General features: G+C 38.4%; 1 protein-coding gene across 3 annotated transcripts in view; it reads right to left on the bottom strand.

The window, feature by feature from the left end:
* Positions 1-16,307, bottom strand: part of PCDH17 (protocadherin 17) — a 97,278-nt gene extending 80,971 nt beyond the window's left edge. For all 3 annotated transcript variants that reach the window (XM_011947344.1, XM_011947345.1, XM_011947346.1), the window contains exon 1: positions 12,368-16,307. In XM_011947344.1, the coding sequence (XP_011802734.1) occupies positions 12,368-14,932 (2,565 nt within the window). In that variant the 5' untranslated portion in view covers positions 14,933-16,307. The remainder of the gene's footprint in view (positions 1-12,367) is intronic.
* Positions 16,308-17,483: the final 1,176 nt, after the last annotated feature.

Raw genomic sequence — 17,483 nt, 5'->3', positions numbered from 1 at the left:
TATCAACATATTTATTTGAATATTTTTTAAAAAGTACACTAGATGTACAAAATACAAAATACAAAAAACTAGCCGGGCAAGGTGGCAGCGCCTGTAGTCCCAGCTACTCCGGAGGCTGAGGCAGGAGAATGGCGTAAACCCGGGAGGCGGAGCTTGCAGTGAGCTGAGATCAGGCCACTGCACTCCAGCCCGGGCGAAAGCGAGACTCCGTCTCAAAAAAAAAAAAAAAAAGTACACTAGATGTAAATATACAGGTATTAAAGTATCCCTGTGATAAGCATATTTTCTTCTGGGATGTCACAGGAAAGAGACCAGAGGCAAGGATAAAAATAATAGAATTAGAACAGGTCAGCATAAGACATAAATAATACTTTATTTCCTTTTCTTTCACTCAAAATCATGTATTTTGGACAATACTTTTAAAATGTTTAAATGACTTTTCAAAGTCTTTTAAACACATGACATATGTTTTTAGATTATAAGGTTTGATATGAAGACTAAAAACTGCTTGCCAACTGGTATATTTATGAAACGTTCAGATTTTTACCAACATTATTTGGAAGTCGCATTGCCAGTAGATGTCCAAGCTGCGTATTTTAAAAGAAAGCATGTATGAACGTATGATAGTTTAAGAAAAATTCACAGAAACAGTAAAATGCAAATAGATTATGGAATATTACAGGCCCAGTTTCTGGTTGATAGTGTCTAAGAGAAAACCTGTTCCTGACACACAGGGTTTCTTGTAGTAACATGTAACCAAGACTTATTTTGATATCCCCCTCCATCAGGATTGAGTAGCACTGGTTGCTGATGTGCCTTATTTTCAAAAATGCCAAATATTTCAGGGAGAACTAACAGATGGACTTGAACTCTTAATATAATGATTAGACAAATATGGATATAAATTCTGCTTTGAGAACTTCTTATTTGTGGGATAATCTTATATGATATTTAATACTGTTAGTTCAATCTTTCGGAAAAAGTCTATCATCTACGAAGGTTGAAAATGAATTCTAAACATTTTAAAATTACATTTCTATGCTTCCTTCTATTTTTCCTTCACTTTTTATTTCAACTACTCTGACTAATAGGGATAATTGAATTTTTAATATGTTTGAAAACTCATTCTGCCTAAAATCTTTATTCTATAAAACCTCCTTATGGTCTGACATGAATTTTAAAATGTAAAATTCAGACAGTTAACTAACTCTCAGTATAGCTTACAAGTACTAAATAATACAACTTCACATGTACCCCATAAATTTGCACAAACAAAAAAATGAAAAACCAGTAAATCATTTCAATTTTTAGCTTTTATAATTATTTCAGGATTTATTCATTGAATTAATAATTATGGATTAAACAGCTCTGAAAGTTGTAGATGTCTTTTTAATAACAATACTGAAATGGACAACATACTGTTTGTATGAAGGCTTAGCTTGCGTTTACTCAATATTTGCATACAAATTTCATTACCACATATATATGACAGATTCTGAAATTTTGAGAAAAATTTTGTAAGTTGGCTTATTACATACAATCAATAATTTCCAACTATAATTTTATTTTCTGATTATCACATGGTAGATGATCTGTGCCCAAGTGATTAAATAGTAAAATTACATATCAAAAAATAAAATTAAATGTAATCCCCAAATAACTGTTTATGGTTTAGATATAATATCATTTCACTAAAATTATCATACAGAAAATAAATATTTATACTTTATGGAGCATTTCCACCAATAAAACCAGCTTAAAAATTAATTAATATATAGACTAAACGATCATATTAGTTTCTTAATAACTTCCTGGGGTTGGGTAATCCTTAAAGTCTTAAAAAATAGACCTAATATCAGAAGTGCATCACTCTAACACCATATAAACCAGACCAAGAATGGGACAAAAGATAGAAAGACATGCCACAAACAACACAATTTCCTCTTGATATACCATTTATATAAGTGTGTTTGTGTATATATTATATATATCATATATAATTATATATAATTATATGTAATATAAACAAATACTGTGAGAGTTTGATGCTCATAATTGTGAAACTTGATCACCTTTCTCCATGAAGTTGTAATATTATTAATAAAATTATAAACAAATTTTTATAGTAATAATTATAAAAGTGGTAACTATAAATTTAAAAAGTATCAAAATATGCCACATTCAAGTAAATTATTTACCAGCAGATCAATGTTTTAGCATATTTGTATTAATATCTTAGACTTTGGCCCTAGTCACGTCTAGATTTGAATCCACATTACAGCATATATCCGATGGGTGATTGTCGAAAATGACTTAACTGTAGAAGTCTCATTCTCTTCACAAAAAATTCATATTTTTAAAAGTGTGTACTACATATCAGAAACTGCTATATTATCTCAACTACAGTGACAATCAAGATGGATGTGGCTCCTGGTTTCAAGTATTCTACTATCTAGACTGGTTTGAGAAAAAAATAACTTAATCTTACTCATAGAGAATTAAAACCCTGATTCAGAGGTTTAACATTTTACAGACTTAATATCATTCATTGTTTTGTGTGTAGATCAATTAGATCTTTATTAAGAAAAGAGTACACACAACAACTACAAGAAAAAATGAATGGAAATGAGTTGGGTGTTAAATTTCCTGTTATCCATCCAGTATTAATATATTTTTTATTGCACTTTAAAATCCCTAGGCATCAGGTAGCTTTGGGATCACTTCCATGGCATCTACTGGATTCGATATTATTTTATCACACTTTTCTTATTACCTCCTAGGCTAAGTCCTGCTTTCTCAATGTTGCCAAATGGTCTTATTCCCTTTTACTTCAAACTTAAACGAGTCAACTGAGGAGAGTGATGGAAAATATTATCTACTCCTTTCCTGAGACATTACATGTCAACTTTTCACCTAAGGCAAAATTTAATGGCTGATTTGTGGATCTTTATTTCCAGAGATTTACTATGGAAACACTGACATGACCTTTAACCAGAGCAAAACAAGCACTCTAATAAGCAGGCAACACCAAACCTAAAAATGCACAAGGAACAGAAAGATCCTGGCAGGAATTAATCTGCCATTTTCACACATCTGCCCAAGGGAGGTATTGTAATTGCAAAAATTTACTCTAAGACTGCTGAGACTCATAGTAATTATGTTTCTTTTTTTTAATAGAAATAGCCACAGGTGGTAACAAATTGGGTTTTGAGATGGGGAACTGGGCATGCATTCTAACCCAAATTACTATGTAATTGTCTTGATTATAAAAAATCGTGGAAAGTCTATTGCTCAAAATCAGAAGGAAAAAAAAAGTCTCTATAAATGTATTCTTTGTCTTTTCTAGTTTCTCTCCACTCAGGCATAGTGCTTCATTTGTTGGTATTGGCACATCCAATATCAGGGCCACACCATAGAATAGACTTCTGCCAAGGATCCTTAAAATGTCCTGTGAGTGGGATTTGTTTAATAGGATGGTTCTCTTATTTCCATCCTTATTACAATCTAGGGATAAATAGTAGCTTTCCTAAGAAGGTCAGAACCTGGAAACTTAGTTAATAATTACTACCTGTGCATCTGCCAACACTAAAAAGTGGAAGGTTATGAATATTTTTTCAAGGTACGCATTGATATTAAAATAGTTACTGTTTTTCTGATATATCTGCTTTCAATAATCCTGCATCTTACTCTATACTTTGGTTCATGACACAGTACCAATATATTTGTATTGTTTTCTAAAATGATAAATGCATTCTATGCATATCATGCCAAGTAACAGTCAAAGTATATCTATAAACTTACTTCTTTAAATCAGGAATTTCTGATTTAATCAACCAAGGTTACAATATGAAGCAAGGCATTGGCTTAGCACACACACACACACACACACACAAATCATTAACACAAGGCCACACAAAGTTTCAAATAGTAATTAAAACAATCAAGTATCTTGCCACGAAACTACGGGAAGGTAAGTTTGTAAGGAATCTTTAATTCTACCACAATGAAAATGATAATAACGAGGGACTATTGATTTATCTTTTCTGTATGACTTATAACTGCTCTTATTCACATTCTTAAGTCAGTAAAAGGACTTGGGATATAGTATTTTAAAATAGATGCAAAACTGTAAGAGCAAAATAGAAGGCATGAATTCTGGGACTCAAGAAGACACTATTATAATAGAATTCACCAATATTTAGATGATATTCTGTTTCGTTTTTGTTTTGCTGACAGAACTATGGAAATTAAAGCAGCTATTTTAAACATTGTTTAGGAAGTTTTTATGACGAATAATTTATATAAAATGTATCATTAAGCACTTATTCAAGTTTGAACTGAAAAATATTTTCTTTTAAACTAATTCCCTTTTCCAAAATACTAAAATAACTTTTTTTTTTGCTAAAATTTTAAGCATATTATTTCTCAAACATTCTAATGTCTTAATTTCATTTCATCTACTGATAAAATAAGGACATCAGTAAAAATTTCACACAGTCACATGTGGGTAGCTAATTCTTTTCATGATAATCAAAGGTGAATTGCTTTATAAATTCAGTAATGCATATGCAATTTCTCTGTCACTGTGAAACAACAGCAAAAATATATCAAGTACTCAGTTAAAATAATCTCAGTATATGCTGTTAAACTATGTTGTGTGAAAAATAAAATGAAATACCTTTATCAAAGGTATTTGTATTGGGGACTATGATTTTTTAAAGAATGTTGTAGATTAAGGGTGAAAACTACTTTTAGATGTTCAAAACTGATGCAAATGTTCATACTGCAAATTCAAATTTAAGAATTTATATGAGACATGGATAGTCTGAAATTGTATTATAACAATAAGAAAGCTATTTTGACTCCCATAACCATTTCTGCCTACAATAAATACCTGTTACATTTTCATTTGATTAAAGCAAATTATTGGAATTTCAAATATGACATAATTATCTCATGTATATATTTTGAGTTTTTTTTCCTGAATTAGAGACCATGAAAATTTTAGGCACACAAAATACCAAATCATTGTTTAGCAATAACTGTTAAGTATTTAGGTGGAAATCCTAGATAATGAAATATAACAATTCATGACTCAGTGCTTAAATTATATTTTTAGGTTATTGTCAAAGACAGCTGAATAAAATATATTTAAAGCACCATAGTCATTGCAGAGAAATTACTTGTTTAGGGAAGTTGTAAGTTAAATCTGTAATCGTAAAGCATAGATGCTATCAAAATAGCAGCAGAATCTTTCAGAATATCAAGTCATTGTCTACTTTATGTATCAATATAATTTACAAATATGTAACCAATGTTTTTTTAAAGAGTATATATCTACAGAACAATTATGAATGTATAGTTTTGAAATTTCAAATTGATTTTCATGCTCTAGCTTTCAAACTCTACAAAGGCTTCTTTTAGCTGATAGAGTAAACAAGAAATGCTCCTTTAAATAATCCCTTTAATGTGTTCCACTAATTAAAAATCAATCAAAAACATTACAAGTTTAAAAAGTATTAAATATTATTCAGGCTGTGTATATTTCAGAACCAAATAGAAGTTTGCAAAATTATATTTATCTTTACCTTGGCATTTTTCATACCACTTAAATGTGGTGTATCACTATTGTATTAAATAGAAACATAAAGAAAATAAGATAATACAGATCGTTAAACATTTCAAGATAACTGAAATAAATGAATTTCTAATACCATTAAGTTATTTTAATATATTCCACTCCTCTAATCAGACCAAAGTCTCTTTATGTAGATTACTTACATCTAAAGTGTCATTTATCCAACCTGTATTTATCCTTTGATCACAAAGCTTGTTAACTTAAATGGCCTTTTATTGTTATGATTCGTTTTCCCATAATTATGCTGTTTAACTGACTTTTTTTGAATAAATATATGCAAACGCGCCAATCATATTCAGCACAGTTATGCTAGATGCTCAATGAACTGTAAGAACCATTTCACTACAATAAAACTGCTTGGAATAGATCCAGGGCAAGGCCTACAAATACCGGTAATCAGAATGTCACTAGGACCAGAACAGACAAATAGAAATATGTCATTCATATATATATATATATACACACACACACACATACATATATATACACACACACACACACACACATATATATATACACACATATACACATACATATATATATACACACACACACACATACACACATATTTTTTTTTTCTCTCAAAGACTGTCTGAAGCCAGTTTTATAGTCTATCCCTGGAAGAACTTGGTGCATACAAGCAAAGGATGCCACCTACAGAGCCACAATTTTTCATCTGTATTTTGTTATGGGTTTTTTGTGTGTGTTTTTTTTTTTTTCTTTACCTTAAATATATTGATCTTAGTATTTCTGCAGTAGCAAGGAAGCAGAAGCATGCTTCTGCTTAGTCACAGTAAGGATGTTGATGTCATTAAAGACTTCTTTATTGTAGATAACTTATTTCGGAAGACCAAAGATAGCAATATATCATTGTCAAAGTTAGTGGTGAAAGCTTATGACTAACTGTAAAATACTGTGTGTCATTGAAGAAAATTCTTGTCAAAGCCTCCTTTACTAAAGTAGGTTGACAATAGGTTAGTGTAGGTCTGATGAACTTTAAAAGTGTTTTGTAGGTGGGTGGCAGAAGTCACATTATCTTCAAAATGATAGGCAAAAGGAACTTTATGCTATTCTCTAACTAATATACAGTCATTGATTGAAGGAATTTAATACACAAAAAAAATCCTTCCCTAATGGCTTTACTAAAATACAACCTTAAGATAATGCCCTATGGGATTTATTAAACAGAAGTATCACTGAGGGGAATACAGTCTAGTGCAATGACTAATACTGTAATTAGCGGGTGCATTTGTAAGAATTTACCCACTATTGAGTGTACTGCAAGACTTCTCCGCATTAGGGAGTTAAGTTTTACCTCCTAACTGGAATGGGCACAGTTATAGTGGCTTCTACTTTCTCCTGTTGCTGTTTCATCATCAGGCTCACAGCATACATTCTCACATGCTTCCAGCTCTGCTGCCATCTTCTCAAAAGAATCAGGAACTTGCGTGAGAGTTTTATTTCTCTTCGTCTATATAGGCTTCAACCTGTTGCCTGCTGAAGGCTACGTGTTCTTAAGTTCCCCCCTCTAGGGTCACTAGCTCTATTTTATGGAACTTCAAATTGTTTGAAACTTTAAAACAGTAAAATAAAGTTTCAACATATTTTCAAAGAAAAATAAAAACTTGAGCTGTTCCTCAGAGAAGAAATACTTTTGAACTAAAATGTATAAAATGGGACTACTATTTGTGCTCGAGCAAGTACTTACATACACTATATTGAAAATACGAACATATACATTTATACACATATTTAATGTTACTAAAAAATTATTTGTATATTTTTATAAATATAGCCTAGCCACATTTCACTGCAATAAATGCATGTGAACCTTTATAGCATCAACTTTATGGAGAAAACATTCTGGAAAATTCGGTGATTTTGTATGTGTTTTGTATGTTGAACAATGTAGTCAAAGGTAGTAATGTAAATTTTTTCTTGACTAAAATAGTATATTCAAATAGTTGAGATAGCAATTTTAGGGCATACTTTTCTATGCCCATCTTTCCGTGATTACACACAGCCTTAAATAACATGAAGATGCCAAGACTAAGATTCCAATTTTTTTGGCATGTACTTACATATGGTAATATTTATTGAAATTATAGAACTCATATAACTCAAGTAAAATTAAAAATTATCTTACTCCTAACATTTTCAAAAGACTGAAGGATTATAATCTCAATACCAGAATGATAAAATATTACCTAGTTTGCATTTTGAAAATTTTATTGAAAACCAAAAGTTAATGGAATCAAGAAGTTAATACCTTACAAAGATTTATATTAGTTAATATTAAAAACAAGACTCTCTGGTTTCTAGCTCATATTGTTAAACTCTATACTTTCTGTGTGTTTTCATTTATTGGGAAATAGAGAAATGCCACATTAAAATTGGAGCTAACATTTTCATAGATGCATATAAAAATAAAAGTAATATAATAAGAATGATGATAACAACTTTTGAATTTTTAGGGGTTTTAAACCCTTCTCCCCCCAAAAAATACCTCTAAACAATGAATATCTGATTATATTTTAAGTTAAGTTTATTTACTTTATTTACACTACTTTTAATGCCTGATAAAACAGAAAAAAATATGTAACTATTGTGTACTCTCAAGTAGGAATTACTCATTCTAACTTTTCAAAATATTTAAGAAAAAGGATGAGTGAACTAAACAATCCAGAAGGCACACAGTAAGAAAGGGACATTTCTTTCCTACTCAAGATACCAGAATACCTATAAGTAGAGACGTATATATAGTTTATGGAAACTAATGCATATACTAATTAAACAGCTGTCTTAGAATAAAAATCATAGTAAGATAGCTCCAAAATTATAAATGCCAAAATAAATTGTTCACACACTTTGTATTTGTTACTGAAATCATTAATAGGCTAGAGTATGAAATTTTGAAGATCACAATTTTGGGAACTTATCTGAATAAGTCCCCGTAGTGAAGATCTTGTACTAGAGCGAAGTGGGAATAAAGGCATACAGTGGATAATGTTGCTATTAAAGATGGATTCTCCTTTCACCTTTTTATTCTGCAATATTGAGTTTATTGTTTACACTATGATACGTTAGTCCTCTATACTTCAATATCATTTTTATATATTTGGATTGGCTCTAGGTATTTACCATATGCTTAATTCCCTGTTATTGAAAAGGCCATGTACATCTATCAAAAGGATTTTATCTTCCTAGCATAAAGACTTTAAAGTCAACCCAAATGTGACTCGTTTGAAATTGATTTGTAAAACACTGAGTAAGAATGTATTCCTTTTCAAAATTTATTTCAGTAGATCTTATTCTGCTGGCTCAATATATTTCCTTCTATGGGAGTGTATTAAAATGACTTGTAGTAGTGCTACAAAAAAATGTGAAAACACAGATGTTCAAACAAAACTGGGAAGTCGCCCATCAGTGACAAGTCCCCAGACTCCTCCTCTCTTTCCAACAAGGCCTTCGTTGAAAACACCTGTTGAGAAGTCACCCTGAGACTTAGCACTTAATTCTTGATAAATCACGATAAGCAGTTATTCTTGAGAACTAGTAATCTCTTTACTTGACTTTAGATTTCATATTAACACATAAAATAACTCACATGAAAATTGCTCCTATAAAAAGTCCCCTTATAAATTTATGTAACAGTCTATTTGCCTTATGTACTACAAAACCTGTGCTCCTATTCTTCAAAATCAGTTTTATACGTTTAAAAATAATGAAATATTTAATTATGACTGTGTTTTACTATGATTCACACTATTGTGGTTATTTAGTTGCTAACCTATTGTTTAAACACTTTATACTTTAATTTTTCTGAGGAACTTGAAAAACACCTGAAATCAAATCTCTTCTCACAAATACCACTGTTTCTGTATCAGCTTATATGAATGCTTAGCATCCATACTCAGTAAAAGTACTCCTATGCCCAAGGAGTACCTACAGGCATCAACCTTAACATTTTAGGCCCTTTGACCCACACAAAATGCTTTGATACTTAAATCTTAACTTTAGCTATAATGTGAGCCTCATAAATCATAAAGTTTCTAAATTTCATATCACCACACTGTACCAGTGTATCTCAACACAATTATGAAATTATTTTCATTCCATCAATAGAATACATTATACTTCCAAAAAGAACACAGATGCTATAAAATGAAGATGAACCAGACCTAGCTGCAGTTAGGCCAAGTGCACTCTGTGCATTAAAATTCTACTTTCAGAAATACACATGAGATTAATAGTGTGTTTCCTTAGGAAGCTGTATTACATGCACACACTAATAAAAGCACCTGAAACAAGATTATGGGATACCTAAATGCTTTAATTTAAGCATGTCTCTTTAGCACAGAGTGTTTGTGACACTCCAGTTAAAAAAAAAAAAAAAGACAGTTCCTGTAGTTAATTTACTCTGCTCTCCATAATTAATACTGAGATAAACCTGATATATTTGAAAGAGAATTAACATATTAAGAACTTACAAAGCATCCTTTAGAGGATTACAAAAATTGAATAGAAAAAAAAATCGTTTAAACAATGCATGTTGAGGATATTGCTAGGGCAGAAGCAATATGGGAAAATGAGCTACTGTGAAAACATTTCAAGGACTTAAAACAAAAACATAGTTTGTTTCTTTATGGCATGAATTAAGAATCTAGAAGAAAGGCAATGTAAAAAAAAAAAGTTTTTCCTTTGCATTCTGTGTGTGTGCACACACGTGTGTATTTGCTTTGACTTGAGATTTACTGTCAATGAGAGGAATCATTGTCCTATTCCTCCTTAAGCAATGACCAACTTCAAGAACAGCATGGTGCAATATACTACAGGTATCAGTATCTCTCAAAACCACTGGATATTTCAATCCAAGATTGTTCCTCACTAGTCTAACCAAGGAATCAGGCTTGTTGAAAATTCTGCACCACCTTCGTTTTTACTGGAAACTAAATGAAAATTCAACTCACAGTACTTTAAATGGAAGACTAAGCATTAACCCCCTGTGACATCTTTGTAATTGCCAGTGGTAAAATTGTAATTGAAAAGTATTTAACATATGTGTATTTATAAAACGACTGTAGCAAATCTGTAAATATGTGTTTTAACATCTCCTTCTAAATACACATTGACTGTCATAAACACCAGTTTTACACAGTCACAGAACGACTTTCATAGAAATCACATTTTATAAGTGGATACTTTCTTTTTCAGTTTTATATAGACCTTAAAAAATTATGATTACTAATGTACAGTAAACATCATTAGAAGTAAGATTAAATACTAAAATTGATATTTTAATATTTAATAGTGTCAAGTGTGAGATTGTTTTACAAGGATATTATACTATTACAGAAAAATATATTTTGCTAAGTATTAGTATTTGGTATACCTATTATGTTAGAAAGAATAAGATTATGAAGTTTTACTGCTCCATTTTAAGAATAAAAACATTATTGAGTCAAGTGTCATCAAAAGTTATTTGCTTTTCAAAGCATAAAATTATTAACAAATTATTTTCACTTGCCCCAAACTAATCTTCCTCTCGAGGTGTCACTTTCAGTTAAGCTCAATTTTAAATTCCACATACTGCTCATCCAGAGTAATTTGTTGCAAAATACAATTACAATAAGCAAGAATTAATTTTTTCTGTGACACAACTCAATAGTGGGTGAAAGAAAGAAGACAATGACTAGACATAGTGTAGTCACCTGCTGCTGTTAGAATCTATGTCCAGGCTGGGTCAGTCATTTAGTTTTATGATATTATCAATAACTTTGAATCATATTATATATATATATTAAATATCACTTAGATATATAAAATACACACTATGCAAACTAAATGCACCCTGAATTCATTTTGGCACATCAAGTGCCTTCAGTGTAACTTTGCCTCCTTTTTACAGTAGCACAAAATGAGCCTCTGGTCCTCTGCTATATTCCTTTCATTCCTCAGTGACTCCAAGAAACAGATCACGAAAACCACAGGACAAAACAAATACAAACTTTTCATAGATAGTTACTAGTCATTACGTAGAGTCTGCATGTTTTCAAACTTTTCAAAGTGCTTCAGAGTATAACTCACATTTCAAAAGCTTAAGCTGTATTAATGCATTATGCTGGAGTTTTTAGCATAATGGAATGATGAAGAGTAAGTGAGATTCATATTCTTTAAAGTACCTTTAAAATATAAAACTGACTTTTTAAGGGGTGAAAAGTTAGTTCAAATTGAATGAACTCTGAAATTCTGACTGGTTGTTATTCTGTACTTAAAGGAGTTGACTTCTTAATATTTGGGTATAAGTTTCTTTCATTTCTGGCATCATCTACAAAAACAGAATTAAAATATTTTCAAGATAATTAACTAAAACTTTTTTCCGCTTTAGGAATTCTTTTTTATGAAAGGAAATATAAACCAACAAATATAAATAAGTAAAATAATCTATTATTATTGAACATTGCTAACATTTTTAAACCTATAAAAATAAATTGTAAAATGAAACAGGAGTAAGACATTTACATTTTGTAGAGTTTAGACTCTTTACCTGGGAGGGGTTATGTGTAGAATGTGATATGTACACAGTGTTAAAAGTGTAAACCGTTTTCATTTAATTTTTTTTCCCCTCTCACTGCTGCTGGTATAGTGAGTGGCTTGCCCTGTTCCAAAGGTTTCAGGACAGCTCCAAAAAAATAAAGTTAACTCCCAGTCATGCTAAAAGTCTCCTACCTGAATTATGGACATCCGAGTGGCAGGGGTCTCGCTTGCATTGTTCCCTTGTCCGGTGAAGCTGGTGTGGCAGCCCGCGTGTCCCTGAGGGACAGTCAGGTTGTTGGAGGCCGGTTTGAGATACATCACCTCCGACCGGGGCGAGCTGAGGGGCAGGCGGGTCTGGTAGTCGAAGTACATGGGGGAGGTGGCCAGGGAGGGGCTGCTCACCACATTCATGACGTTCATGGCGTTCCTCTCCTCCACTTCACTCTGCACCAGCATAATATCATTTTTGTTGATCTTCTTCTTCTTGCCCTTGCCCCCGCCCAGCTGCGGGTGGCTGTACTCCGCGATGCGGCAGTTGTAAGTGCGGATCTCCTTGTTCTCGCGCTTGCACTTGACGGCGATGGTGATCATGGCCGCTAGGAGGATAATGGAGATAGTGCTCAGAGTCACGATGAGCGGCAGCGACATGTCCCAGTGGTGCTGCTCGCCATTCACCCGTGGCACCCCCTCGGGAAGGGATCCGCTCACCGAGCGGATGATGAGCTTGGCCACTGCAGACAGGGTGGGCTTGCCGTGGTCGGTCACCTTCACCACCAGCTCCACCACGGGCGTCACGTCCTCCCAGAAGGGGTGCAGCGTGCGGATCTCGCCGCTGGACGGGTCAATCTCAAACAGGTGGTCGTCGTTGCCGTCCACGATCTCGTAGGTGAGGCGCCCGCTCTCGCCGAAGTCGCTGTCTAGGGCGCGCACGGTGCTCACTAGATAGCCCAGGCCAGCGTTGCGCGGCACCTGCAGCTCCGCGGTGTCGTTCTGCAGCGTGGGGAGCACGATCACTGGCGCGTTGTCATTCACGTCTAGCACTGTCACCCTCACCGTGGCGTTGCTCTCCAAGTGCGCGGGCGCCCCGGAGTCCTTAGCAAGCACCTTGAACTCAAAAGCCTTGGTCTGCTCAAAGTTAAAGGAGCGCAGGGCGTAGATGGCCCCGTTCGTGGGATTCACAGACACATAGGTGTAGATAGACACGTCGCCGATGTGCGAGGGCAGGATAGAGTAGGATACGGTGCCATTCTGGCCCAGATCGGGGTCCTGGGCGAGCACAGAGCCCAGGTACTCTCCTGGGATGTTGTTCTCATGCACCTGAAGCACGTAGAGCCCTTTGGTGAACCGAGGCGGGTTGTCGTTCTCGTCTAGAATCTTGACCGAGAACGACTTGGTGGAGTTGAGGGGAGGAGAGCCCCCGTCCCGCGCCACGATGGTCACGTTGTACTCGTCTTGTGTCTCGCGGTCCAGCGGGCGGTCAGTCACCACCGTGTAGAAGTTGTCGTAGTTCTCCTCGAGCTTGAAGGGGACAGAACCCCCGGGCCCTCCCAGGCCCCCGCCGCCGCCCGTCCCTCCTCCGCCCAGGACACGACACTGCAGCTGCCCGTTCTTGCCGGAGTCCCGGTCAGTGACCCGCACCAGGGCGATGACGGTGCCGGGAGGGGCGGCCTCGCTCAGCGCCCCCTGGCGCACGGAGACGAAACCGATGGACGGCGCGTTGTCGTTGCGGTCGATGAGCTTGACCGTGACTTTGCAGTGGGCTGGGATAGGGTTAGGCCCCAGGTCTCGGGCCTGCACGTCAATCTCCAGCATCCCGTTTTCCTCATAGTCCAGGTTGCCCTTCACACGGATGAGGCCGGTCTTGGGGTCGATGGAGAAGAGCTCCCGCACGCGGTCGGGCACGTAGCTGCTGAAAGAGTAGAGCACTTCGCCATTTGGACCCTCATCCGCGTCTGTGGCGTTCAGATCGATGACCACGGTGCCCAGCGGAGCGTTCTCGGGCAGTTCCACCAAGTAGGATGGCGCCTCGAAGACCGGGCTGTTGTCGTTGGAGTCAATCACCTTCACGTTAATCTGTATGGTGGCGGAACGTGGAGGCTCGCCACCGTCCAGGGCAGTCAGCACGAGCGTATGGTGATTCTGTTGCTCCCGGTCCAGAGCCTTCTGGATGACCAGCTCTGGGAACTTGGTGCCGTCGCCGCGGGACTTAACGTCCAGTCCAAAGAGGCCGTGGTCATCGCGTGTAAGCAGGTAGGTGCGGAGCCCATTTTCCCCGGCATCAGGGTCATGTGCGCTGGTGAGGGGAAAGCGGGTGCCTGGAGCAGCGTTCTCCGAGATGTCCATTTCGATCTGGTCCGAGGAGAAGGAGGGCGCGTTGTCGTTGATGTCCTGGATCTCTACCTTGATCATGCAGATCTCCTTGTCGTTAGCGAACACCTCGAGGGACAGCTGGCACTTGGCATTGTGGCGGCACAGAGACTCGCGGTCGATGCGCTGCTTGGTGTAGAGGAGCCCGCTGTCTGCGTCCACGTCCAGCAGGTGCGGTGCCGAGTTCTCCAGCACTCGGTAGCTACCCGACTTGCTGCGCCCTCCGCCGCCGCGCTCTGCCGGCGGAAGCCCAGACTGCAGTCGAGCATCCCTGCCGATGTTCCCGATCACCGTGCCGGCCCCTTGCTCCTCTGGCACGGAGTAGTTGAGGTTCTTGAGAGTGAGGGCAGGGGCCCATAGAAGAAAGCAGCAACAGATGGAAAGGTACATCCCAGACCTGTAAGGTGGGGGCAGGAGCAGCCGGACTGGAGGGGCCAGCGAGGCAGTGCGCGCCAGCCTGGGGCCCTGGCGCAGCGCGCGCGCGCGACGCGAGCCACAAGTCTATCGGTCCTTTTTCCCCTCTGCACCCGAGCTGCGGCACCCGGTGGTCTCTCCTTATTCCGCTCAAGTTCCCTGAACCTGTTGATCTACAGCATCCGCACTGGGTGAGAAGCTGCGGTGCAGCAGAGCTGCAGGGGTTTGGAGCAAGGCGGCGGCTTCCTGCGGCTGGGGGCGAGCCAGGGGTTTCGTCTCTCCCGCCTGGACTTCGGGAGGCTCAAACTTGAGCGATGAGGCAGGCAATAGGAAGGAAATCTCGTCTGAGAGAGATGATAATGAGCTAAAGAATCAGTAGGTTTTCCTCGCTCCCGCTAGGGTGCTGCAAATCTACTCCCGCCCGGAGCCTCCGGAATACTCTTCACATCGAGTGGGGGTGGGAGTAGGGAGGTGTGTCTCTAGGCAGATCCGAAAGTGAAATTCTTACTTGCTGCTCGCTTCCCTTGATGAAATTGATGGGGATGAAGAGCAACGAAGGCAGAGTCACAGATATATTTTGAAGCTTCCCCAGCGCACCGTGGAATGTCTGTTTGCTGCGCGGGCTGGTCTGTTTTCAGGGAGTGTTTTCCTGCATTTAGAGATCTAATCTTGCATTGCTGGCTGAGGCAGCGGCGGCGGCGGACTGCATCTCCCAGCCAAGCGTAATTTTTTTTTCCTCTCCTTTCCGAGCAGCCAAAGGGAGGGGAGGAAATGCAGCGTAAAGAACTAGTGTCCCGATTTGTAGTTTCCTCTCCCCACCAGGCTCCTCCCTCTCTTCCTCGGAAAAGGCTCTCCCCCGAAATCAAGAAAGCCACAGCTTGATCAGCAATTGCTGTGTGTGTCTATTGGGAGGGGGGAAATAGAGAGATAAATCTTCGCCTCTGTTCGTAGAACACACTCTGATTTCTCTACGCCAAGCCAGTAGCCTCCGCTACCATCCCATCCTCTTCCCGCGGGCAAGGACTTCTCTCCAAGCAGTTTAATTCCAGTTTGCTTTTCTTCCTAGGCGAAGGGAAATCAACAGGCAACTCATGGTTGGACGTGCAGATTCAAAGGGGGAGGGGGGAGGCCGAATAAAAAGGAAAGGGGAGCCTCCCTCCCAGTCCTCGCACACACACTCTCCCTGTCTCTCGCTAGAAGGGAAACAGTCTCTGCATTCACAGGGCTGGGCTGTCAAGTGCCTCTCTTTTCTTTCTATTCAGCATCTCCTTCCAATGGCCCTGCCTCCCAGTCCTCTTCATCTAGAAAAGAAAACCTTGGCGAGGAATAAAAGTGATGAATATTTGAAGCAAATAAAGTAAGGTGTTTTTTCCCCTTTCAATTTTCTCTTATAGTAGGAGGAGTGGGCTGGATGAAAGCAACATATCAAGGTTTGGCGTGATGCATTCTGCAGTCTCGCTCTCAGTCTTTCAGGGCGACTCAAGGAGGGCAGGGGGTGCAGAGCTGTGGCCGCGGCGGTCCAGCCACGGGCGCCTACCCCGGGGAGCTCCCTCCGAGGGGATGTTAGACACAAGTCTGTCTATACATTATTTCGGGTTCTGGAGGCGCCTCGACATACGGGAATGACACATCCAGAAATGCAGGTGTTCCGATCTGCCGGATGAGTCAGAAGCAGCGGAACGAATCGTATTCACTCTCGACTCATGGTCCTCCCTTCACAGACATTAGTTGCAGCTTCTTCTAACGCTTTTTCTGACTCAGTCTATAGAAAGAAAAACCAGATTCATGTTTTCGGGGAAAAGAAAATGCAAGAGAAAGGGATGGAGGGAGGAAGGTGAAGCTGAATCTAGCAGCACTTTTACTCTACCTCTTTCTGCTGGAATCCAAGGTTCTGGAAAACAAGGCGTCTGCTTTGCTAGGTGTATTGGTTTATTTATTTTGTTTATTTTTTTTAAACCTTTCCTCTTGGTTAGGCGAGAGGCACCCCGAAATTTTTCAGAGTCTTGGAAAAGGAAAAACAAAATCGGGTTTCCAGTAATTGTTCCCAGCTTAGCCTCGCATCATAGTTCAAGATTTTCCTCTAAATTTTCTCTATTCACAAAAGTCCATCATCGGTGTGTCTAGTTAATTATGCAGTCTGTTGTGGAGGGTTTTCTTTTTTTTTAATTCCTCCTTTTCTGTCACGGGTGGTCTCTTTCAGTCTGGTGTCTGTCGGGATCACCCCACAGTCTGAGAAAGATGTGCGGATTTCAAAGCAAATAAATCCATCTCCGCAAGCACAGCAGCGGATGAAAGGAAAGGTGAAAATTCAATTCAACAGTTGGAGTAGCGTCTCCCCAGCCGCCGTCCGCTGCTGCCGCATCCGCCAGGTTTGTGATTCCTGCTCTCTCCCCAGCGTCTCTTGCTGACTGACTCTATTCACCTCACGCCGCCGCTTAAACATTGATACTGATTCCCTGCCAACCAATCCGAGCGAGGAGCAAGGCCCTGCCTTCTAGGCCCGCGTCCAATGGGAGGCGGAGAAGAG

The sequence above is a fragment of the Colobus angolensis genome, unplaced genomic scaffold (genome assembly GCF_000951035.1).
Source record: "Colobus angolensis palliatus isolate OR3802 unplaced genomic scaffold, Cang.pa_1.0 Scaffold261, whole genome shotgun sequence".
NCBI classification, from domain to species: domain Eukaryota; kingdom Metazoa; phylum Chordata; class Mammalia; order Primates; family Cercopithecidae; genus Colobus; species Colobus angolensis.
The sequence above is the reverse complement of the archived record's forward strand: the minus strand, read 5'-3'. Positions and strand labels throughout refer to the sequence as shown.